A 24,937-nucleotide genomic window follows, 5' to 3' on the forward strand; every position below is an offset into this window, starting at 1 on the left:
GCTGGCGCACGAATACGCCAGTGACGCGCATCCTACGCGTCCCCCCGGACTTAAATCAGCACGCGTCTCTAAAGGCGCGTGGATGAGTGTTTGAGCTTGGTTTCTATTTTCTAAGGTGATGTGCTACCAGAACCAGAAAGATGCTCTTAGTCGTAGCAGCTCAAAGAGGCTTTGTGAATGCAGCCAGGTCGTGACACCTTCCATACACAGGAGATATTAGTATTAAGATCCCTTAATTTTTGGGGGATGATTTTTAGTGAGGGAACATTCACATTATTTGTTATCAAGAATGATAGTTTCATTATTAAAGCTGATGCATCCAGTGCCTTTATTCGCTGTCATTGACATTCTTTAAATAATGCTGAGTTTTACGTGAGATAATACGATAAACGCAGCGTCCCGCTACACTTTTTGCATCTTGTCATGACAGAAAGATCAGGCATGTTGGGAAAAATGACTACCATTGGCCAGACAAATCTAGTTCAAAGTGAGAAGTTAGAAGACCTTAATTGAGAAGTTCAGCTTATTAAGAATTTTGTTAGAAATGTAAATTTTCTTTAAATTTAGGTTCTTTTAAATTGTAAATCCTACCCCTTAATCCTTACATTAACTACACTGATATCCTCGGACTCCTAAGTGTAAACCTGAAGTGAGACCTCCTAACCCTACCCCATACATACCCTTAACCCTAACTGCAGCTTTAAGCTAACTTTGCTCTGCCCTAGTTTAGTTCCACAGTCAGTTTATCATTAACCCTAAACAATACCTATGTTTTTATGTTCACTCCAAACTATCCCAAACTCTTACTCTAACCGCTACCTTAGCTTCCGAACCTGACCTTAGCCCTTATCCCAAAATCTAACCAAATCAATACCCAGACCTTAGCTTAAGGACTTCCCCATCACTGTCCCTCACCCTGGTTCTTTCAAGGGCCTTTTACTTTGTTGCCCCAACTCTGCCCATCTTTTTCGAACTTTTCCCCCCTTCCTATTTTTGCACTTTTTCCATTTCTTACTTTTTCCCCACGTTTGACCTAAAAGTATCACATTATTAGATAGCAGTTTGGACACTCAAAATGATTGTTTTGTGTAATTTCATATAAATATAGATTTGTTGAGGGTAGGAGTTGGTGGACTGACCCCCTTAAAGTAGGAATCAATGCCCCAAGTCTTGGGGGCAGAGAAGAGAAGACGCAGCTGATACCCAGGAAATAGGCAACCTGGTAGAAAACACGGGGGTGTCCTACTGGAGCCATCACGTCCTCTTGTCCGCTTGGTGTCTTAATATTGAGCTATATGATTAAAAGAAACTTAACAATTCTCTGTAGCTGATCTTGATCTAAGGTTAAAAAAAAAAATTCAATACCAGTGTAAAGATTTTCCGCAAAGTGGGGTGAGTGGACGGACGGTGTCACATATGCATTTGTGTTTTGGTACCTTCCTGGGCTGAGAGAGCCTCATTGGCCAATCAGAACGCATTTTATTTCCCAAGCTCATTTTATGGGTTAGAGATTTGCCCATGAAGTTAGGGTGCCCTCCGAAAGATGAGAATCAGTGTGTAGTGAACTGTACAACTCTGATTGGGGGGGGCACAGCTGCTAGTTTAGATGTTACTTTGGGCTGGGCTTGAAGAAGTCCTGGCCAATACTGTATGCAGAGACAGCTCAAGCTGAGATAACTTGCAGACATGTCTCTTTACCACCCAAGTAAAAATAATAAATGTTAATAAATAGTATTCAAAGCATACCTTCATTGCTTTTAATATACTTTGTTTCTTTTTGTTCCCTCGCAGCTCACAACAGCCTGTTTACTCACAAGGAAGGGCCGACCCTTCAGAGCTTCACCAACCCGCAGGAGCCCTGGAACCGGCTCCACCGAACGCCGTCTTCCTTCCCAACACCACCACAGTGGCCCAAGCCCACCGAGTCTGAACGCTGCTCGTCCGCGACCAATCACGACAGAGATCGGGACCGAGAGCCAGAGAAACGGGATCTCTCCATGAGTAAAGATGAACGTGACAAAGACAGGTATGGCTTTGGCTCAGAAGCAGTGGCGGCTGCTGTCAAATGATAGTGGTGAGGCAGCGGGGGGAGGGGAAGAATGGCCCAAAAATTCGAAAGGGTACTTGCCAACCGGCCGATGCCTCAATGCTCTGCTCCTGTCCTGGCAGTCCATGGGCTGGTGCACAGGCTGCCAGACTTTAGTGCGCTCCCCTACTCCAGTCCAGAATCTGCTCTCATGCTGGTAATACTATTAACCCAGCATGGCAGAGGCGCCGGGATTGGTTGAAGCGGGCTGGTTTGGTGCTCACTCAAGGCCTGGGAGGCTGTGCCTGTCCTCCACCTGACTGTGCAGCACAGCTCGGGTTGGAGAGATCCAAGTGCGCATGTCGGGCTGGCCAGACAAACAGACGTGCACTTGTAGTGCTCACAACTCCTGCTGCAGCTGCTGTCCAGGGAGCCCTGCCCTGCTAAGACCCAGCTTGACTGACAGCCTGGAGGATGAAAAAAACTCATGCTAAAATTGTTTTATTACCATTTTATTTTTCATAATTGACTTTGCTGTGCTCACAGCAGTGGGGCTACACTCCTCCGCCCTAATGGGGGAACCGCAACTGACCAGAGGTGGACATTCCAATGACATCAAAGATAGGTCAGCATGCCTCTGACTTTTAAAGGCCCCTAGGCCCAGGCTAGAGTATGCAGTGTCAGGAGTGCATGCCGCCTGTGGCATATGCCACCTCAGCCCCGGCAAACCTGTGTGGATTAATGTCCTGTTAAAAGGTCTGTTTCTCCATTGGCACGTCCACATTTGGTGCACAGTCCCGTACTTGGACTTTTTGTACATCGAACCTTCATAACTTTTCCCAAGACTCCTGGCAGCTGAAAATTAAATGCTTCTTTATGTAAATGTACATATTGGTGCCTTCAGCTTTTGGCCTTGGTTCTGCGGGGACTTCTCATGGGGTAGGGCTGCAAGTGGCTTCGTGTTGTTTGGAATACCACACAGTTTTAGGGCTCCATCATGGTATATTGCAAAACCAAGAATTGCTTTGTTTTCATTCTCATTCTGCGCAAGACGAAGAGAGGATCATGGTAGTGTTGACGTTGTATCCTCATTGCCACTGAAGTAATAAGACATGCACTTATTCATTGACACAGGTCGTTAAGACATCATAATTAAGATTGGAATTCACTGGTCAAGTCTTTGAAGCGATGAGTCCATACGATTCGTCAGTGTTCTCTTTAATCCAGTGGGGGCCATCCTGTGCCCAGGTGCATGTAACTCTGAGCTACTCCACTCATACAGGCACAGTTGCACTTGGGTCTGTCCAGTAAATGAGACAGGCGAGTTTCTTGACCCAAGCATTTGCCAGAATCAAAATGAAAAACAGGAAAGTCTTAAGGTAAATGGATCTCCTGAAGCGGATATTAGGTTCTAAAATGAACTGTCTCTTTAAATTAGTCTTTCCCCTGGAGAACCCAGAGATCTGAAGTCCCAACCCTTCTAATAAGGTGTAAATCATAATGGCGATGTTGAACGCAAGCCACGAAAAACTGACTTCGAAAGTAGAGACTTCATGCCTGTGTGGGTGGAGAGATTGGGGAGGTGAAGGGGAAGAGAATTTAACTCCTTGCTATTTCCATTCCAATTGGGCTTCTTAGCTTAGGTCTTCTCCCTTGAAGAATACACTTTAAATATATCTTAAAGATAACATTCTAGTATCATGTTGTAATAAATGTCTGCTTAAATAATTGATATATTGTTTTCTCTTTCCTGGAACAGGGATATGATGGATAGAAGTCGTCATCATTCGAACCGGTCTTCACCCGCGTCTGCTCCTGTGAGTCATCAAATCAGCAACCTTATCCGCAGCAATAGTCAAAACTCCAACGATTCCCTGCGGCTAAGCAGTATGGTGGAGCGGGAGCGATCCAAGGAGCCGGAGAGGGACCACCTTGAGCGGTTACGGGCACCCACCCCAACAGAACAGAAAATTAAGGAGAGTCGCTCCCCAGTCAAGGAGCCACTAATTCACGAGAAGAGACTCGTGGAGGACAACACCAAGCCGGTCATTCAGTCTGTCTCTCCGTACAGCAAGCCTGTCCTCAGCGAGAGCCTTAAGCTCAGCAACTTAATGAACAAAGACTTGGAGAGAAAGCCCGATCTTCCCAACGAGCTCCTGAAGATCAAAAACGATGTCAAGGTGAAGGAGGAACGCAAGGAGGAGTCTGATGTTCTTGTGGTGGGAGGGACCGAGCCTTCCCATCATCCCAGAACAGCAGAGCATCCCCCGCCTTCCTCCCTGCATGGACTGCAGTTGCATCAGTCCATGGCGGCTGCCATGCCATTGTCGATGAGCAACGTCCACCAGATGAACGCTATGAATGCCCTAGACCGCTCAAGGATGATGAACCCTCTCTTCAGCATGAACCCGTTGCAGGCGCGGGACCGACTGCCACATCCGGGCTTCACGTGGGACCCAATGAGGGATCAGCTGCGAGATGCTTACCGGAACCTTGACCTTCAGCGCCGGATGGACTTTCAGCTCCGTGCTGCTGACGCCATGCACAGGTTCCCGGCCACAGCGGCTGGTTTTTACGACCACGAGCGGGTCTACCGAGACCGGGAGCCCCATGACTATAACCATGAGCACCTCTTGGAGGCACGCCGCGAGCAGGAGCGACTGCGGCAAGCTGATGAGAGGGAGCGGGAGCGCTTGCACTTGCGTGATGAGATTGAGCGTGCCCGGATGCACCACTTGCACTCATCCCCCATGGAGAGCCATTTGGCCCACCTCCCCTCCTTCATGCCCCACCTGAGTGCAATGCATTACCCAAGACTGAGCCCCTCCTCAGCCATGCACAATGGGATTTTGAACAGGACCCCCCCAACAGCCGCTCTTAGTGCCCCACCCCCTTTGGTACCCGCCAGCAGCACTCGGCCCGCCTCCCCTCGAAGGACTACCCCACTCACAAACTCTGAATCCAGAGACTATTCTCCATCCAGGAACCCAAAAGAAGTGGAAGCCAGGTAGTCTCAGAAAAAAAACGGAAAAACAATATTTTTGTTTTACTGTAGATAGACTTTTTTTTTTTTTTTTTGCAAAAATGCACTGCATCATTTTTTTCCAAACATTCATTTTTTTAGGACGCAAGCACAGTTCTTTACCCTAAGTGGAAGGACGGGGGAAGTGTCAAACTTTAGACAACCAGACAATTGCTTACATGAGGAATCTAGCCAAAATATTTTATTTATTTTTATGACTAGAGACATCTGTTTGTCCAAAGCTCCCTGTGGCCTTTTTTTTAGTTCTGTTTTTGGGGCAGGTGCGAGGTACTTTCATACAGAACTTGTCACTGTGTAAAAGGGTGCTGCCATAATTCACATGGTGGGACCTTCACAAAGGAGGCGGGACTTCCTGTTATGATGTCACAGTGCGGGTTACACTGAAGAAGGCGTACCCCGTGATTACAGCAAATGACGGGGACAGACAGATCTGCTTCCAGCCTGCACTGATCCATAATACCTGGACTTACCTTGAGAATAATGGCAACAAAACCCTGTGGCTGAAGTTTATTTGCAAGCATCAATGAATACATGCATCATGACCCAAGATCAGAATTAAAAAAAAAAAAGTATCTTCAAAAAGAATGGGGTTTATGGTTAAAAATAAAATGATTTGGACAGATTTGTCGTTTCCTTTTATAGCAGTAGTGTATTACAAAGGTGATGATCAGAACAGATAATTATTTTTTTCTGTGTTGACATCACAATTATAACAAAAAGTGTTCGTACATTTTCCCAAATTTGAATAATATTTTAAATGATCTGAAATTTTGTTTTGGGTGCTCTTTATTCACTGGAAAAAAAATCCGATTCTTTTCTTTGATTTTTAGCTCTGTTTTGCGTTAATAATTTTTTGCTCATTAAGGAAGATGAGCTCCAGGGTGTCTTGATGATTTATTTATAAAACTAGTTTAGTATGTTCCACTGTGGACGGCTGATCACACTTACCTTGGTACTTTTAGAACCGGAGTTACAGATATATATTATTATTAATGAAATAATATTAATAATGTACAAAATGTTGTTAGGGTTTTTTTGTTGCCTTATAATATGCAGAAATGTGAGAGGATTTTTTGGGGAACTCGTTGTTTAAATGAAAAAAATAACATGGAAAACTGTACATATTCTGTTGTAAATGTATACTGAATATTACATTCTTAAGTAGTAGATTTTATAAAAAAAAATAATAACATGACAAAAAAAAGTTTCAAAATCACGCTGTTTAATTTTTGACACGGTTCTAATGTACACATTGTCGCAGTCTGAAGAACTTGCAGCCCTCACTGTGGTCAAAATGTATTTCAACTATGCAAAAAACAATCTGGAAGGCAGGTATCATGGGGGATGTGAGAGCGCGAGGCAAAGAATAAAACAAGAAAAGAGGTTGGAGGCAAAGAGGGCAAAGTCAAACTTCTGATGAAAAACAATCATGCAGTTAGCACTGTGGAGATGGGACACAGATACTGGGGAAAATTGATGAAGAACAAATATAAAGAACTCTAAAAGGAAGAAGGCCTTCATAGCGTTTTTATTTGTTCAGTTTTTTGGAAAAATGTTGCCTTGGTGAGGACTTCTTGCAAACCTACACCGGACTGACATGTTTTTTTTAATTTGTATGTTCCCTATTTTTTGTTTTTCTTTCAGCTATTCTTTGCAGACCAGCAAAAAAAGGACATTTTCTTGTTATTTATTTTTTCCCTAAACTCGAATTCCTGGTGTTTCAACTGTGCAGTGTTCTTCATGGATTCTGTATACCAGATGCGTAGAGATTAAGGGGTGCAAAAAATATAACTGTTGGAAAAAAAAATGTGAGATATTCTATATTTTATTGACAGCACACAAAAGATCCAAAGGAAATGTTTGTTGATGCGGGTTTTACCTCAGATGATATAATTGCTGTCCTATTAACTTTTCTTATTTTTAATTTTATATGTGCATTTTGTCCCATTTCCTGCTGTATACCCAGGTTGGCTGCCCTCTTTTTTTTTTTTAAGCGTTCGTCAATACCCATGTTTAATATATTTTGGTTAAATTAATTTTTGAGCTGCCTTCCTTTCCCGTCTGTAAGCTGTTGGTCCTCAATGCCTCCTTCCTTCCACTTATCGCTCTCCTCCCCCCATCCTCTGTAATTTTAATTCAGCTTCCTTGTCGATCGAAGGAGATAAATACAGCATTGATTTTCGATGAAAAAGGCAATTTGAGTGTTTGTGTGTCCAAGCTGCTCTTGTTGACTTTGAGCCTAACGACCTATCGGCAGATGCCGCGGGACTGTTAACCCCAGCGGGGCTTTGGGAGCCCGACAGCCAAGCGCTGGAGGCACGTCTGGGATTGTACGCATCCAGCGATTTAATGTGCCTTCCCCTCAACTTGAGCCTCCTCGTCTGACTGAGTCTAGAATGAATCCCGCAACTTGCCATTCACCGGGTTTGAAAAATGTGCATTAGGAAATTGTTTATTTATTTATTTATTTTTATTTTAAAAAGTTTTATATAGCACTAGCTTGACCCGTGGGTATCAGAGCGCTTTACATACGCACAGTAAAGACAGAAGAAAATTGCATTACATAGTAGGAAGGCAGTAAGGAAGCAAAACAGAGATAAAAATACAACATGAAAAATAGGTAAACCGTGCAGGGGAGGGAGAGAAAACAAACAAAGGTGGCTAACGCAGTCCAATCTGTCTCATTGTCTTCAAAGGCCAGCATGTGACCAATGTGTGGTATACAGGAGAACACAAGAGGGTGTGGAAAGTTATATGAGCAACCTAGCTCATGTCTGGCCAGCCGTTTGGCAGAGACTTGTGACAGATACTGCCTAGGCTTATTGAGATTTGTAAATGACCTATTGTAGGGTGTGGTTGATGTCTAGGATCAACATTTAGAAGTTGAGAGAAGGTGCTTGACCTGCAATGTGGTTGGTTGGATGAGACCTATGATGAGTATGGCATGGATGTTTGAACTAGATATGTGGCGGAGCGTGTAGTAAGCTGGAAGTGGGAGCTGTGATTGGTGTGGTTTTGGTGTGACTGTCACTCAGAGTTGTAGTGTGTTGGGTGAGATATGTAACTGATGTGTGGAAAAGTTGTAGAAGACATGACCTAGTGATTTTGGCCTAAGGTCCATGCCATTCCATAACCCTTCATCTGAAGGCCAGAAGAGCAGTTGACTTGAAGGCCTTCATGAAACAATTCTCATGTGCCAACTTTTTGTGTGGGCCTGGTAAAAAAGTTGCAAAGCTTGTGTTATATAGGTTTATGGTCTCAAATCTATCACCCGTACGTATTGGCTTTTATGCCTCTTTCGTACTACACTGAAAGGTGTCAGCCGCATTACGCTTCCCTCTAATGTTTCTTCTCTGAGTAGGCAATATTGGATTTTATAGCAAGCAGTCTTCCAAAAGGTTGGATTGGGGGAATATCTCTCCCTAGAACATTGCATCGCTCTAACTGGGTAAATCTCAAAAGTATTTTGCTATGATAATCGGGCTGCGTAAGGCTCACAGTCCTTAGTATTAATTTGATAAACTTTCCTTCATATATGATTTTGATTATAAGGGAACCTCAAAGAGGCTAGTCTCAGATATTTTCTTGAGAATTAAAAACCTCCTTATTCGTCTGCTAAAACCACATTGGGACGTATCTCACGTTTACTTTCTTGAGTTATGAGTAATTTTGTATGTTCCTTATAAATCATATTTGGGTAAGCTTCTCAAACATTGTCCTTGGTAGCAGCTCAATTACTACTCTCCTTTTCATTTATTTTGAAATCCTCCGTTTTAAGTTTCAATAAACTGGCAATTACCTTCATTCCTGCATTGGGATGACCAGTCCAGTATCACTGAACAATCGCCTTGGATAAAGCTTCTTTTCAGAAACCTAATCTCATGCACTTTATTTCACTTAATTGTAATTCTGTAGTAGTAGAAATGCGAAAGTTCAGAGAAAAGTTTAAATACAAGTGTTGCATAAAATAATGTAAAAATATATTGCTGACTAACAAAAGGAAGCACAGGACAAACTTTTCAGGCCAAAATTAAATAACTTTAAATTTGTAGCAGAATCAATAGAGCGAGAAAAGGAATTCCGTTTGGAGGCCAGACAAAAGAAGAAGGAAAACTCTACACTGCACATGTGGGATGTAGAGTGAGCAGCAAAAACTGAGAGGAAGACCGAACAGTGTTACCAGAGACATACTAAAAGGCAAGGGATGAAAGAGTTTTAGTGGATTCAAAGTTAAGAGTGAGACCTGACATCCAGACCCGAATAGAGAAAATATAAAGATGTAAAGAGAAACGACCAAAGGAGGAAAACAAATTCAGCATTTCACAGTCACCTTCACATATGTTAGCAGATAGTAGAAGTAAGGGGGATTGGTGTGTATGGAGAATGTAAGTGGACCCATGACAGAACCCTGGTGTGCCTTATAGATGTGTACAGTGCACTTCACCTCTGAGGCAGAGAAGAAACAAGGAAGAGTGACTTGAATCAGATAATTAAGAGATGCCAATAGAAGAGAAAGAAGACCAACCATGTCAAAAGGCCTAGAGCGATCCAAACGAATAAGATGGGAGGCTTACGGCATAGTCTGGTTCTACCAGAGGTTAAAGTGTCTACCGGGTGAGTATTTCACAATAGCTGTAAAAAAAAAAGAAGATATCAAACAGTGGACATTCTGGAATATCTGTTATTGTGCTGATTCTTAAAGATGCAAGATTGAATAAGATAATTTGTTTCTACACTGAATGGCAACAGAAAGGAAAATCGTTTCGATAGAGTGAGTAGAACGGAATCCAGACTGGAAGAGAGATTTGATCAAGAAAGTTTATCTGTTCCAAATGTTTAGAGTGAAAAGGTAAACAAAAAATAGGTCTGAACTAGGATGATGAAGCTAGCCTGAGAGAACATTTCTAGAAGTTGGGTATATAGACGTTTTTTATTACAGAAACATGGATTGATACCGGTGTCAACGCTCTATTTAAAATAATTACGAGGGTCGAGGTATATGATCGGGTCTGACCAAGTCTTCATAAGACTAATTCCCATACCAAAAGACTGCCTCCAAAACAATTGCACAAAGCTCTAATTATAAATCAAATAACAGACAAGAGGAGTGTCTGCTCAATTAGAAAGCTGCAAAATATCTGGCATATACCCCAAAAATATAATAATTTATTGGGTTTTGGGCAGAAAAGCTACACACTCATTATGGTGAGACATGACCTAATAGAGTTAGATTAACAAAGATACAGTCTTTTAAACCAATCGCTTTTCAAATACACAAGATGCATCCAATTAGATATATCTAGTAAACACCAGCTTTGCTGCGTCTTAATAAAGAGGTGTGCATAGGAAATTAATGAGATGGCAGTACATTTATGTAACTTAACAAACAGTAATATGTTCAGGGAATAAAATGGGCTTTCACTCACCGCCAGGAAAAGGGCCTTGAAAATTGCAACATACAGGAACAGCCTAGGCCTGGCTTCCTTGGAAGGATGGCACATTATTACAATGTATTAATACAGTAAACTACACCATGAAGGAGGCTTCTATTTTTGTGATTTTCTGAAATGGAAATGCACACATGCTTGTAGAGTATGCTCGTTCATATAAAATAAAAGTGGACCTAGTTTTCCTTTTATCTTGTGCAAGTCCTTCAATTTATCAAACATCGCTGCTTTCATATCACCATGTTTGATTTCCTCCGCCTGGTCATGATCATCTTCTTGCCACTGCAACATTTTAAACATCTTAATAAAATAACTTAAAGTTTCAATATTAGTGCTAGAATTAGTATGGTAAAAGTTATTTAATTATGTCTGTATTTTCATTAGTAAATCACCACAAATACATCCAAACCATTCACACACCTTACCAAGCCCCTTACCAATGTTACTGTACCATCCACCTACAGTTTCCCAAACTCCAGTTTCTCCCAAAGAATGAACCTCTTTTGCAATGTTAGTTATATTATCAACATTTTAAATAACAGCCATACTATTATCAAGCGCAAAGTGCAACAGTGCTTCATCTTAATTACACAACACACTCCAACTTCTTTTACCAGAAGCCTGTCTAAGCTAATCTACTTTGGATCACAACTGCACAAATGTCAATATTCTCTTCATTAACGCACCTGCACTATTTGTAGCCAAAAGCTCCACTAAAGTAGACAAAATTCTAACCATTATATCATTTAGAGTCACACGAGTAGGAGGAATCAACGCACCAAATACAACCATAAACACTTGACAAAACACACATTTCGCTCTTTTGTAACTTCACTCATTTTCTTCATTTTATTTACTTGGTAGATTTTGGGATAAACTAATGTTAAAAAAAGAACCATCAAAGTTACTTGAAATGTTTAAGCTGGTTTACTACACCTGTGAAAAATGCCTCTAAATAAAGAGTCTTCACCCAACATAAAATTTCTATCAATTACATAGTTCTAAATACACACACAATCATAATGGAAGTATCCCATCTATCACCTCTTGGACGCATCATACACACAACTAATTTCCTCTCTTGTGAAATCCTAAGTCTAGGATGCGCCTCTGAATGTTTGATTCTAGTTTCATCAATTGAATAAAACTCCATTATTTCAACACCACTCATATTAATTTGCACTGTCCTCGCATATCCTCAAATAAGTTTACGCTTTGCCTCAATTCACACACAGTCTTGTTAACGTTTGAGTTCTAAATAAGGCTTCCTGTTTTCCATTTTTACTGATTTATACAGTTAAATAAAGACAGAAATCCATCTATTTCCAGGCTGTATTTTTTTAAAGTGGAAAAATACAGAAAATTGGGCTTCTTGTCAGAGACTCTGCTTGTCCTTCATAAATTCCAGAACTACTGCTAAGCAGATAGACCACTTCGGCACTTAAAAACAGATTTTTTCCTTAAATACAGGCATGTGTTAACATGTATTTGTATATAATGCCAATATTTACCTGTCTGAGTTTTGTATTGTTATATCTGCCTGCTTAATTTGCTAAAACATGACAGACATCAAAGTATGAGTGCATATTGATCAGTTAAATAAGTGTGGAAATATACTATTCTATGTCTGGTTATTCTCAGAACATAAAATAAATATGGATAAATACCAATAAAATGTCCAAAATTAAAAAATATGGCTAAATACAGACGGACAAGTTCAAAAAATAAATACCATAAAACCCGGAGTCCTAGTTATAAAACATAATGTGACGACAATTTTTAGTCAAAGAATCTATTTTTGCAACTTTAAGCATTTTATCTATAGAAAAATATTCTGCTTTGTATTCTTCCGGAAATTCCTGCTGCATAATAAGGGAAGAATAGATGAAAGAGCATAAGACAAAGATAATTAGACATAGGACACACCTGAAGCAGAAGTAAGCAGGTGTGCACAGATATAACAATTACAAACATCCACAATGCTTGTATAGTCACTATGCAGATTTGCATAAATATTTTTCCCAAAGCTTCTGTCAAATCTATTTCTAAAATCTAATCTACTGTTGCTAGTATTATTAATGTGTTATGTTTTATATGGATTGAAGCATATCTGACGGATATATACACTCGCCAAGATGTACCACTTAATGACTATTAAAATAAAAATTATAAAAACAATTATTTTAGCCAAGTAAAATCTTTCTTTACATGAAGCCAACTTCATTCTATAAGTCTCCTAATAAAATCTGTCTCAGAAAAGTGCAAAATTCAAAAATGTTCTTAAAATGTTAGAATGGTAGAATCAATATGGTGTAGGCATTTAACAAAAATAGTCCTTTAAGCAAAAAGCGCATTAGTAAAAGAATCCTTCAGAAATATTATTGCAAGCAAAAAATAAAATAGATGTTTCAAAAGGGCTTTTGTATGCACAAAACTATTTTCTGGTGAATATCCAAGTAGGTACAAAATAAGTCTTCTAAGATGAGGGCATACTCATAATATGTAGGCTAAATACAAATTCTTATCTAAGAGAGTTTTGCTGCCACTTAAATAAAATCTTCATGTTGACAAGTTTGAGTGCCAGCAGAGGTTTGAAGGCGATAAACAATTCTTGGATTTCGTTTTTTTTCAAAGTTTGATTTTACTTAAATTTTGTTCTCCTTTTGTTCTTGTATTCTTTGTTCTACCCCCACTCCCCGGGCTTCTAGTAGGAAACTTGAGCTTGACTCCGTGTATCAGCAGTTTGTATCACTCCTTCTTCATCTGCAGTTCATACTCTTCTCATGTGAGATGCTTGAGTTCAATTAGGCAATAGTTCACACTTCATAGCTGTTTTTGTCACCCATATGATGTTCAATCAATCAATCAAGGAATTTGTAGAGCGCGCTACTCACCCGTTAGGGTCTCAAGGTGCTTGGGGGGTCGCTACTGCTCGAACAGCCAGGTTTTGAGTTGCTTCCTGAAGGCGAGATGGTCCTGTGTCAGCCGGAGGTGGGCGGGGAGGGAGTTCCATGTCGTGGCTGCCAGGTAGGAGAAGGATCTTCCTCCGGTGTTGGCTTTGCGAATCCGTGGGACGGTGGCGAGGCTGGCGGAGCGGAGCTGGCGGGTTGGCGTGTAGAATGCGAGGCGGTTGTTGAGTTACATGGAGCCCGCGTTGTGGAGAGCCTTGTGTGCGTGGGTGAGGAGTCGGAATGTGATTCTCTTGCTGACGTGGAGCCAGTGCAGATTCTTCAGATGGGCAGAGATGTGACTGTGGCATCTCATCGATGAATCTTGCCGAGGCGTTCTGAATGCGCTGTAGTCTTTTCTGGAGCTTGGCTGTGGTACCGGCGTAGAGGGTGTTACCGTAGTCCAGGCGGCTGGTGATGAGGGTCTGGGTGACAGTCTTCCTGGTTGAGGGGGATCCATCGGAAGATTTTTCGGAGCATGCACAGGGTGTTGAAACAGGACGATGAGACGGCGTTGACTTGCTTGGTCATCGTGAGGGAGGAGTCCAGGATGAAGCCCAGGTTGCGTGCGTGGTCTGTAGGCTTGGGTGCGATGCCCAGGGCAGGTGGCCACCAGGAGTCGTCCCAGGCGGAGGGCGAAGGTCCGAGGATGAGGACTTCCGTCTTGTCTGAGTTCAGCTTCAGGCGGCTGAGCTTCATCCATTCCACGACATCCTTCATTCCTTCCTGGAGGCTGGCTCTGGCGGTGGCGGGGTCGTTGGTGAGGGAGAGTATCAACTGTGTGTCGTCGGCGTAGGAGATGATGTTGAGGTTGGGTTTGCGTGCGATGGCTGCGAGGGGGCTCATGTAGACGTTGAAGAGGGTGGGGCTGAGCGAGGATCCTTGTGGGACGCCGCTGATGACTTTGGTAGCTGCTGACCGGAACGGGGGAGGCGGACTCTCTGGGTTCTGCCGGCGAGGAACGAGATGATCCATTCTAAGGCCGCGCCTTGGATTCCGGTGTTGCTGAGGCGTTGTATCAGGGTGTGGTGGCATACCGCGTCGAAGCCTGCTGAGAGGTCCAGGAGGATGAGTGCGGTGGCTTCCCCGTTGTTGAGCATGGACCTGATGTCGTTGGTGGCTGCGATGAGGGCGGTCTCAGTGCTGTGGTTAGCTCGAAAACCGGTCTATGACGGGTCGAGAAATCCGTTCGTCTCGAGGAAGGCAGAGAGTTGTCTGTTGACCGTCTTCTCGATATCTTTGGCAGGAAACGGGAGGAGCCAGATGGGTCGGAAGTTCTTGAGGTCCTTGGGGTCCGCGGTGGGTTTTTTCAGGAGGGCGTTGAGTTCGGCATGCTTCCAGCTCTCTGGGAAGGTGGCGGCTGTGAAGGAGCTGTTGATGACGTTGGGGTGCGATGATGGAGTCGGCTTTGTTGAAGATGTAGTGTGGGCATGGGTCGTGGGAGAGCCGGAGTGGATGGTGCTCATGGTGCAGGCGGTGTCTTCGGTGCTGACCGAGTTCCAGGTGCAGAGGGTGGCGGTTTAGTGCGCTGGTTCGGTGGTTGGGTTGTTGGTCTGTGCGCCGAAGCAGTCGTGTATGATGGCGATCTTGCGGTGGAAGAACGAGGCGAGGGAGTTGCAGAGATCTTGCGAGGGTGTGATGTCGGTGTTGCAGGCGCTGGGGTTGGAGAGCTCTTTTACGATGCTGAAGAGTTCCTTGCTGTTGTGGGTGTTGTTGTCCAGGCGCTGTTTGTAGGTGGTTCTCTTGGCAGTACGGATCAGTTGATGGTGCTTGCGGGTGGCGTTCTTGAGGGCTGTCATGTTGGTAGAGATGCTTTCGCTGAGGCTCCAGGCAGGTCTTCCAAAGTGTTTCTTCACCACAACCCAGTCTCCAGAGGTCGTGGCAGGGTTCATTGCTTGCTGAATGTGTATTTAGTCTAACCTGATGAGCAATCGAGAATACTAAATTAGTAAAACCCTTTTAGTAATCCAGAACCAGCTCATCAGTAATGTTCACAAGAGCCTTGTACAGAATACCAGGAATCACAGGATCTGTCAATCTGGTGCCTTTCTTTCAGGTGCTTTTCATGCTGAGTAGAACTAGAGGATAAGTATCTGACAATTTCAATGACGTCGAAGAGCATGCTAACGTCAACTTTTCTTTTGTTGTATTGTCATTCTCTCCACTACGCCTGATGCTTACGGATGGTAACTGCAGTGAAATATTTGGTCTGTTTTCAGTGGTATCATAGGTTCCTCATAACCTATGTTTTTTTTATTAGTTCCCCTATCTGATTCTGAAGAAGTTGGCAGGCCAAATCTAGGAATCTCAACGCCCTCAGTAATAGCTTGGCTACAGTGAGTGCATCACAGTGCCTTGTTGGGTATGCTTCAATCCACCTACGGAACAGACAGATTACACTATGATGGATCTTAGACCATCTCAAACTTGCATTTGTACAAAATCTATGTATAGCCTTGAGAATGAACCATGTGACTTTCAGGTATGACTCTGTCAATCACGTTTTTCTACCAATATTGCCTTGCTTACTGATTACACACCTTTCACCCAGTTTTTAACTATTTTTAAATTGTGGATGGAACTTGTACTACTTACTTTTATTTTTTTTAAAGAGTTTTATATAGCCCTGGCTAGACCCGAATGGGTATCAGAGCGCTTTACATAAGGTTCCACATAGTTGCCAAATTACATCAGTTACAAATTACAAAAAACATACCATTAAAAACATTTAAAGAAAATAGAGGATAAGTAAAATAGAGTGTAGAAGGGAAAGGGGAGCTAACCATCTTCAGCAGCATTGGATTTGGCAACACATATTTTCAATCTGTTGTCCCTTTTCTGTCTGCATTTATTTTTAAAAGTATTTACAGAAAAGTGTGCTTCTTTTTAAGTGACTCTCCGGGCTGCCTTTCATGAATTATAGGCCAGCGGCTGAGCAGATGGATAGCATGGGATATGAAAAAATAAACAGGATGACATTTCTTTAAATAACGGACTATGTCAACATACATTTATGATTTAATGCTAGTATTTACCAGTGGATGTATTGTTAGGTAATATTTGGCTGCTTAAATAGCTAAAACGCGACAAACGTCAAAGTATGAGGGCGCGTCTATCAGTTAAATAGATGTGGAAATGTAGTTTTACAACTTCATTTATACGCAAAACACAAAATAAATATGGATAAATACAGATAAAATGACCAAACAATAGATATATACAGACCGAAATGGCCCAAAAATAAATACATAAAACTGGGAGCCCTATTCATAAACCATTTGTATCTTGAATACAGCACGCTTTTTCCAAACATTTGTTTTCTTCCTGATAACTCGCTTTGCAAGTCTGAGTTAGTTCAAAGTTTGAACGGACATTGACAAAAAGTTATTTATATTTTCCACTTCTTTTTTTTTTTTTTAATAAATATATATTTCTTATTTAAAATGTTACTGGGGTCACATAAATAAATACTTGCATAAATAAGTACAAAGGGGGATGCACAGTTAAAACAGAGGTATGAGCATTTACAATTGATTAAACAAAATTAAGCTAAATATGATAAAACAGATCTATACTATGTCAGCCCCCAGCCTCGGTCTTTCATTGAAAAATCGGTGCCCATATATTTTTCACCTGTTCTCTAGCCGCCGGCCTTTTCATTCATAAATCCCTTTTTGCCGGTTAAAAGTTGAAAGAAGCTGGGTGAGCCATTGATGAAAGGTAGGGGCAGTTGTGTCCAACCAAGCTGTGGAGATACAAATTCTGGCCATGGCCAGGAACATAAAGTATGGCTGGGCTCTGTCTGACCCTGAACTACTGACCCCCAGCAACATAAGCTCGGACGTTAACACTGTTTTGACCATCAAGGAGAGCTCACATTTTTTTAAATATCTCTCTTCAAGGTTTCAAGCCGTGGACAAGTAGAAAACATGTGGACCACATCTGTCCTGAGGGTTTGACAACTAGGTCATCTGATGCCCACTGAACCACCCCATTTTGCTGTTTTAATTGTCGTATAGTAAAGATCTAAAATAGTCTTGTAGTGCTGTGCTTGCAACCCTGATGAACGCAATATTGTCTAGCCCATATTTAAAGAGTCTAGGAAGCCTTTGATCCCTTTTATCCGCCTGTCTCTCAAGATCATCCAGTTGCAGGGTACTCGGCCCACTTTGGATCTAGCTAATAATATAGCCATCTTTATCCCTCACCCTTTCCATAATAAGGGGCCTTTTGGTCCCCCAGTTTTCTTAGCGAGAAAACTGCGTATCTGCAGGTATTTAAAGAAGTCCTTCCAGTCATCCCCGTGGCTGTCTTGAATCTCAGTAAATGACTTAAAACCAACAGTACTAAACAAGACCCCAATCATCTCCACACCTTAGTTCCCTCAACGTTTCATTATACTATCATGAAAAACAACAGAGAGTGATGGGTTCATAAAGAGCGGGGTATAACAGTTCACTCTTCCTATCCCTATCTCCTCAACATCCCCCACACCCAAGCTGCCACCAGGAAGGTCTTAAACCTTACTCTCTTATAGTAACAGGGTTCACTAAACTTCAAAAGTAAGTTTTTAGCATCTTTACCTACCAGTAGCTCATTATTATCGGCACCCTCCCCCGGTTCCATGGGTCCAAGGGATTTCCCCCGACTAACCCACACATGTATTGGAGGGCTGCTGCCAGGTGGTACATTACAGTCCGGGTGGCCCATCCGGCATGTTTCAAAAAGTGTCATATATTTCAGGGCCCGTTTGGTCTTCCCATATGCTCAGATGTATCTGTTGACCATACCTTCCAACTTCTTAAACCAAGATTTCTTGAATACCAGGGGTATTGATCTAAACAGGAAAAGGACTTTGGGAAGAAAAGTCATTTTGGCAATATTACAGTGACCAACTGTTGACAGATGCAGGTTATTCATCCCTTTCTGTATAACGGGACTAAGCTCAATTCTACAATTTTTTCTATATTAGTTGATATATTTATCCCTAAATAGGTTGCCGATTGGGCTACCCGGTGGTCAACTAGGTTCAGGTTTCCATTGATGATGATTTGGGTTTTGTGTTGGTTAAGCAGATACCCTGAGATCTTCCCAAAAGCCATTGTTTCTTTCGTAATTTCTACCAACAGCACCTCCGGAAGCAGTGTTACAACAGCTAAATAATTCTTGCAGCCCAAAATGTTACTTTCAAACCCTTGGAGGCATATGGGCTTAATACTTGGATTTGCATCTATTTTACATATAAGTGGATCGATGTCACAAGCAAACAGCGGCGAGCAGGGGCAATTCTGTCTGGTCCCCGGCTGTGGGTGCCACATATATCACACGCAGAGCTTCGATGAAGCCCCTTCCTGCCCGAGCCATTCGAGAGTAGCCCAGAAAAAGTCAGAGGAGACCCTATCAAATGCTTTATCAGCATCTAATAAGTGCCATAGGGTCTCTTGCGACTGAGGCAGCGTCAAAGAGCGTGATGACCCTTCCAACATGATCCATAGGCCCCCTACCAGGAATAAAACCATGCTGCCTGGGAGAAGTAAGCTGCCCGATAATAGGGCTCAATGAGGCCGGCATAGCTCTGCCCGATATACAAAAGTACTACTGGGCGGTACAGCTCACCACAATTAACCAGTTGGTATACATGCCACATGACGTACCATCGCTTAGGATGGATCACCTGATAATGCGCCCAGGGGGATACGTATGGGTCTTGTGCTCAACACATCCAAAAATGCAACAACATAACTGGCCAACCGTAACCATTAGCCTCTAGGACGCGGCACACAGGGCTCTGGGTGGCAACACAAGCTGACGCGAGCCACCCCTCTATGGGACACAGTGGCCCTGGGTACTCTAGGAAATCATGCTGGGTTCGACAAATGGGACCTAATCGGTATAGCAAAAATCGGAAACTTGTGGAACCAGGGGGCTGTTCTGTCCTTTGATAACCTCAGACAGGAATGCAATCTCACGAACACAGAGATCTTTCGATAAATGCAAATTAAACATGCGTTGCAGACAGCCATCCCAATGGGTGAGGAACTGCCAGACTACACTCAGCTAGGGACCTCCTCCTAGACGGACACCTGACATGTAGGGCCACATAGCTCATATACAAGAAGATTAGTAAAAATATACCCAACATACTACATCAGCTACGGGCGAGGAGGACGGGGGGGGGACTTAGGCGACATGGACAACGGGGATTGGGCGGAAGCACTAGCCTCACCTAGAAAAAATAGCCATCAAGGCAGGATTTCACCTGATTCAATAAAAAATACTACACAGGGCCTACAATGCATGCACCACCCTACAGAAAATAGGGAGGTCTCCAACTGAAAATTGTCGCCATACATGTAACCAAAAAGCCACCCTCTTTCACATCCTAAGGGAATGCCCTGTAAGATGAATGAAATATGGGACACAAATAACACCCCTATGCAAAAATGGTGCTTGTTAAATATTTGGGATGAGAAGGAAGTAATTCCCGGGGCAGAATATGGATGACACTCGGAATGCCTGTGGCTAAACGCAATATAGCTCACTACTGGGGGGGCATCGACTGCGCCACGCCTAAGTGAGTAGGAGAAAGACATGGACACTAACATGTTTGCAGAAAAATCAGTCTATATAAGTAGGGGATGCCCGAAGAAATGGTCCAAAATCTTGGGGAAATTAAATGACGCGCGTGGTGGTATCTGCACCCCACCCGTCCTCAATACTGAATCAAGTTGACACATTAGCTGATTGGGGGGGACGAGGGTGCGCCCTCGGGTCATGGGCTGGTGTCCTGATGGGAAGAAACCTCTATTACCGTTAATTGATGTTCTTCAGTATTTAATAAAAAGAAGTATACAAAAAAAATATTAGGGCTTATCCGCATCGTTAAGGGGTGGGGGGGCGGGGGCTCCTCCTTGCGGACCTGGCTAAGAGTAAATAAGTTGGGCCCGAGGGTTTCCCAACTTTATAATACTCCAGCGGGATTCAGACCGGTCCCGCCACCTTGCCCGCTGAGAGTTCGCTGAGTGCCCTGAATATTTCTTCCACTGTGAAAGGGGCTTCTAGAGCTTCCTGATCCTCCTGGGAGAATGTCTCTGTATAGACAGAGTCTAGATATTCCCAAATTGCATTGTCCTCAATACCCCTCTCCGAGTTAAATAACTTTTCATAACATTTGCGAAATTCCTCCCGGATGCCCAGAACAGTAGTTACCAGGCTCCCTCTTCTGTTTTTAATCACTGCTATCTCACTGCGCACAGATGTATGCCTAATTTGCTCTGCCAATGTGTGCCCTACCCAGTCACTGTACTAATAGCATCCTGCACGCCATGCCATGTACTTTTTCTGCTGCTTTTGCTGTTGTTGCCTCCCCTATTGCTGCTTTGACCGAAGCAAGCCTACCCATTATGTTCTCTATGGCTAAACTGGCTTCTATAGCCCTAACTAGTTCTTCTTTTTCTCTTAATTTTTTATACAGCTCATTCTGCTGCTGATGGGTTTTTTACGATACAGGCTAAAACTCAGTGTCTTCCCCCGTATACCTACCTTGAAGGCATCCCAGGCCATACCCAAACGAGCGCTGCCTCTATTCCTTGCCATAAAATCTTCTATCCATTTCTTCACCTGAATAATATACCCCTGATTAACCAGCAACCCCTTTTCAAATTTCCAGTTTTGGAGTTTGCTTCCCCCTCCATACATACCATTCTTACTACCAGGGGATTGTGGTCTACCATTACCCGGCGGGTATTTTCCGATACAGCAATGCCCTATATATTTTGCAAAGCAAAAAAGGATCCAGACGGGCAACTGTTTTGCGTGGAACAAAAAATAGGTGCTCCCTGACTCTGCCAGCTTGAGGTACGGCCAAACATCTATAAGCTCATTGCCCTGGACCATGTGAGTAACAGCTCTGTAGACCTTGGGCTTGCAGCCTGTATATTTTCCTGTGCATTACCCCATAACCCACCTATCCTATTAACATTCATTTCCCTGCACATTGTAATCGGAGTTGGCCAAGCAGCCAGCTCATGAGTTAAAAAATCAATTAGCTCCGAATCATCCCCAGTTAGTCAATATACTGAGAATATGGTGAACGGAAGTGTGGTGTTATGTAGTTCCGCAATAGCCCAGCGCCCATATTTATCAGTCAGTTTCCTTTTACATTAAATGTCTTTCTTCCGAGTTAAGAAAGCTACCCCTCTTGCTCTAGTACCCTGCATGATGTAGGCTATAAGCTTATACCCTAGCTGTTCTAACTCCCTTTCATTTTTCCCCTCAACGTGTGTTTGGTGGAGGCCACATGTACAAAAAACAACATTTTATAGGGTTTGAAGCGGAAAAGCCAGAGTATGATGAGACAATGTAGGACTGATTAACAAAGATACACTCATTTAAACCAATCACTTTTTAAATACACATTTACATCAAATAAGTCAAGTAAACACCTACGTTGCTGAATAATTAAAGCAGCGTACATGGGAAATGAAGCAAATGGAGGTACATTTACCTGACTTGGCAAACAATAACACGATCAGTGAGTGAAAGGCTCTTTCAACACTATTGCACCAAACAGGAACATCCTGGGCAGGGTTTCCTCATGAGGAAGGCACATTAATGCAATTTATTAATACAGTAAACAACACCACGAATGAGGCTTCCATTTTGTGGATTTATTCAAATGGAGAAGCACACAGAACAAAACATGCAGGTGGAAAATGTTTGTTCAGTGCAAGCTGTTTGAGGCCTAGTCAGGCTAACACAGTTCCATTCAAATTAAACATTATTTTCAACTTATTAAAAAAACTCTGGCACCAGAAGTAACAACTTGGAAAAGAGAGCCAAAAAGAATAGAAGGCCATGATTAGAGCCGAAAAAGCGGATCAGTGGGGACATTTGAAGGAGTGCTCTTCTGGGTGCCAAATGTAAGAGCATATTCACATCCGATCGGTGGTCTGCAGCATTGGGGAGGGCAACAGAGATTCGACAGACTTCCACAAGGGAAAATTAAATAAATAAATAATTTTCCCTCATCATAGTCTGTCGAAATCCCGTTCCACCTGGCCGACTGTCCTTTCCTGCACAGACCACGGCTGCTGGTCTGAGCTTTAGGGCTTGAAGAGGAACATCACCGTACAATCTTAACTATAAGAGACAATTGTAGTTTTTACCACAGGTTAGAGACTTGTCCCAGTGCCCACCCCACATTCTAAAGTGCTCCTACACTTTGACCAGTGTATATCCAGTTGGTTTACTCAAGGGAGTGGTACACAATTCCTCTGTTACCCTTCCTCAGGAATCTCTTGTGAGGTATACCCAACTTTTTTTCTCTTGCAGAGTTATGGTACTGGCCCTAAGAGTTCTTCTCCCAGCAATTCGCAAATAGATAAATTGCTTTTTAAACTTGTGAGTTGGTCTAGTACTGAGTCCAGAGCTCCTCAAACCACAATTGATATGGAAATGTCTTCCTCCGAGGGTACGGTTATTGTGTATGCTGGAGTAGAGAAGACAAAAGCTGGTCAAGAAACGAAAAGAGCAGATGGGAATTTTAGGAAATAATGGCAACATCGGCTTGCAGAACCTGCCATAAGATCAGCAGACGAAAAAACCCAGACTCTGAGTGATTAGTCTTTCTTAGGACTGTGCAAGGGTGTGTTAAAAAAAAAGATTTAGATAGCAGAAGATTATTATGCAGAAAAAATTGCGTTAGTGACTTGGGAAGATAGAGTATCCAGATGAAGCTTGTAGCCAAAGTCAGGAGCCTGGAAAATGAAAAGAGGATTGGAGATGGTGAGGGAGGGGATATTGGGAACATAGGTTATGATGGAAAGAGAGAGAGGGCAAAGAAGATAAGCAGAAGAGGGGGGAATTAAATTAAAGGAAAATGAGAGAGGTGATCAGTGCAGAGAATGGGGAAAATAAACATCTTTATTTGAAGAGTTAAGTGATAGGATTTCAGAAAATATAGGAAAGAAGAAGCAGGAGTCCTATCTGAACAGGAATTGAAGTTCTCAAGAAGGGAGGAAGATAAGGAGGGGGAGGAATCATAGCAAATGGCTAAGCAGAGTGTCCATATCTACACGAAACGAGTGAAGCAACTAAGGGGGTAGTAAACAATGGGAAAGGAAAGAGCAGTAAGTAGACTGCGTTGTGATGTAAAGATCAGGCGTGACACAGAGAAGGGTGAATGACCAGAAGGTTTATTCACCTGCATAAACCTTGTGACATCCCAAGGGCAGGCACCTTAACCATCAGGAATCCAAAATGTGACATCATTGGAATCCCACGATTTCTCAACCCATTACATAGCTAAAACGACATAGGATGCCACAGGATAAAAGATACATAAGAATCAGCAGGAACAGCTGCTGCACAAGGACTCTATGGTGGAATCCAAATCTCTATCAAGCCACTTAGTATGGAATTTGTTTCTAAACGGGTGAACATCCCAAAGAGTGGTAGAAATCGAAAGAAGATTAAGACGTAGGAGACCGACAGATGCTGTGTTGAGCACATTGGGTGCTCTATTGCAGACTTTATACAGCCCTCCATTCCCCTGATTGTGGTTTCCAAGCCCTACTGTCTGTGTTGGGTGCCTGGGCTCCCTGGTTGTAGGTTGGCTTATAAGGGAGCAAACATGTGAAATAAGTTAGATTCTCATTTAGAGGAATATCTTAATCCCACATTATATGGAAATCAGGTGCAGGACCGATTGGTTGACGTACAAACATTGGGTTTGTTTAATGTGGATTCTGCAGCACGTGCACATATGCTCTGGACAAATGCATGACCTTTCGGTGTAATACAGACAAGATCTATGACTACATGACTTGCTCAATCAGAGATGTAGTCTACAATCTGTAAATATGAAAATATATATTTGGGCACTACAATCATTAAAGGAACACCTTCTAAAACACTTCAGAGACATTAGTAATGCAAACTCCTTGTAGCACCTAGCTGGTCACCATGCACATTACAATGTCCGTGTAACGTCACTGAGCTTCCGTACACATCAACGCATAACGCCCTATACCAAAGGAGGTGGTAGGGAATTGAGAATATGCAGGGTTGAATGTCTTTGGATCATAAAACTAAGAGCATTCATCTGGGTCACAATACAAACCATGAACTGCAGCCTTGTTTGGGCAGATGCCACTATATGGAACAATGTCTTATTTTCAGAACAATAAATATTGACAACCTTTGATCTTGACCAATGTCTGATTGATGCTGCACAATCTTGTAATAATTACGCTTAACCTTTGCACTATAATAAATTGCGAGGCAGAGTGTGGTCTAGGAATACCACCACTGCCATACATTTTTAAATGACCTATAAGGGAGGTGATGGTTGAGGTATGTGAGCGTGGAGCGCTGAATTGCGGTGCTTAAGCGCTGAGAAGAGTGGGATGCATTAGGTGGAACAATAAACAAATTCACATTCACATACCAATTCTTTATCCCATAACAAATA

The 24,937-nt window shown here is 42.7% G+C and overlaps 1 protein-coding gene across 5 annotated transcripts in view; it reads left to right on the forward strand.

Moving 5' to 3' along the window:
• The window catches only part of FBRSL1 (fibrosin like 1), a 1,250,393-nt gene extending 1,245,291 nt beyond the window's left edge, over positions 1-5,102 (forward strand). For all 5 annotated transcript variants that reach the window (XM_086942730.1, XM_086942733.1, XM_086942732.1 and 2 more), the window contains 2 exons: positions 1,792-2,026; positions 3,786-5,102. In XM_086942730.1, coding sequence (XP_086798856.1) covers positions 1,792-2,026; positions 3,786-5,037 — 1,487 coding nt within the window. In that variant the 3' untranslated portion in view covers positions 5,038-5,102. The remainder of the gene's footprint in view (positions 1-1,791; positions 2,027-3,785) is intronic.
• The last annotated feature ends 19,835 nt before the right edge of the window (positions 5,103-24,937 follow it).

The sequence above is a fragment of the Lissotriton vulgaris genome, chromosome 11, assembly GCF_964263255.1.
Source record: "Lissotriton vulgaris chromosome 11, aLisVul1.2, whole genome shotgun sequence".
In the NCBI taxonomy this organism is placed as follows: Eukaryota; Metazoa; Chordata; class Amphibia; order Caudata; family Salamandridae; genus Lissotriton; species Lissotriton vulgaris.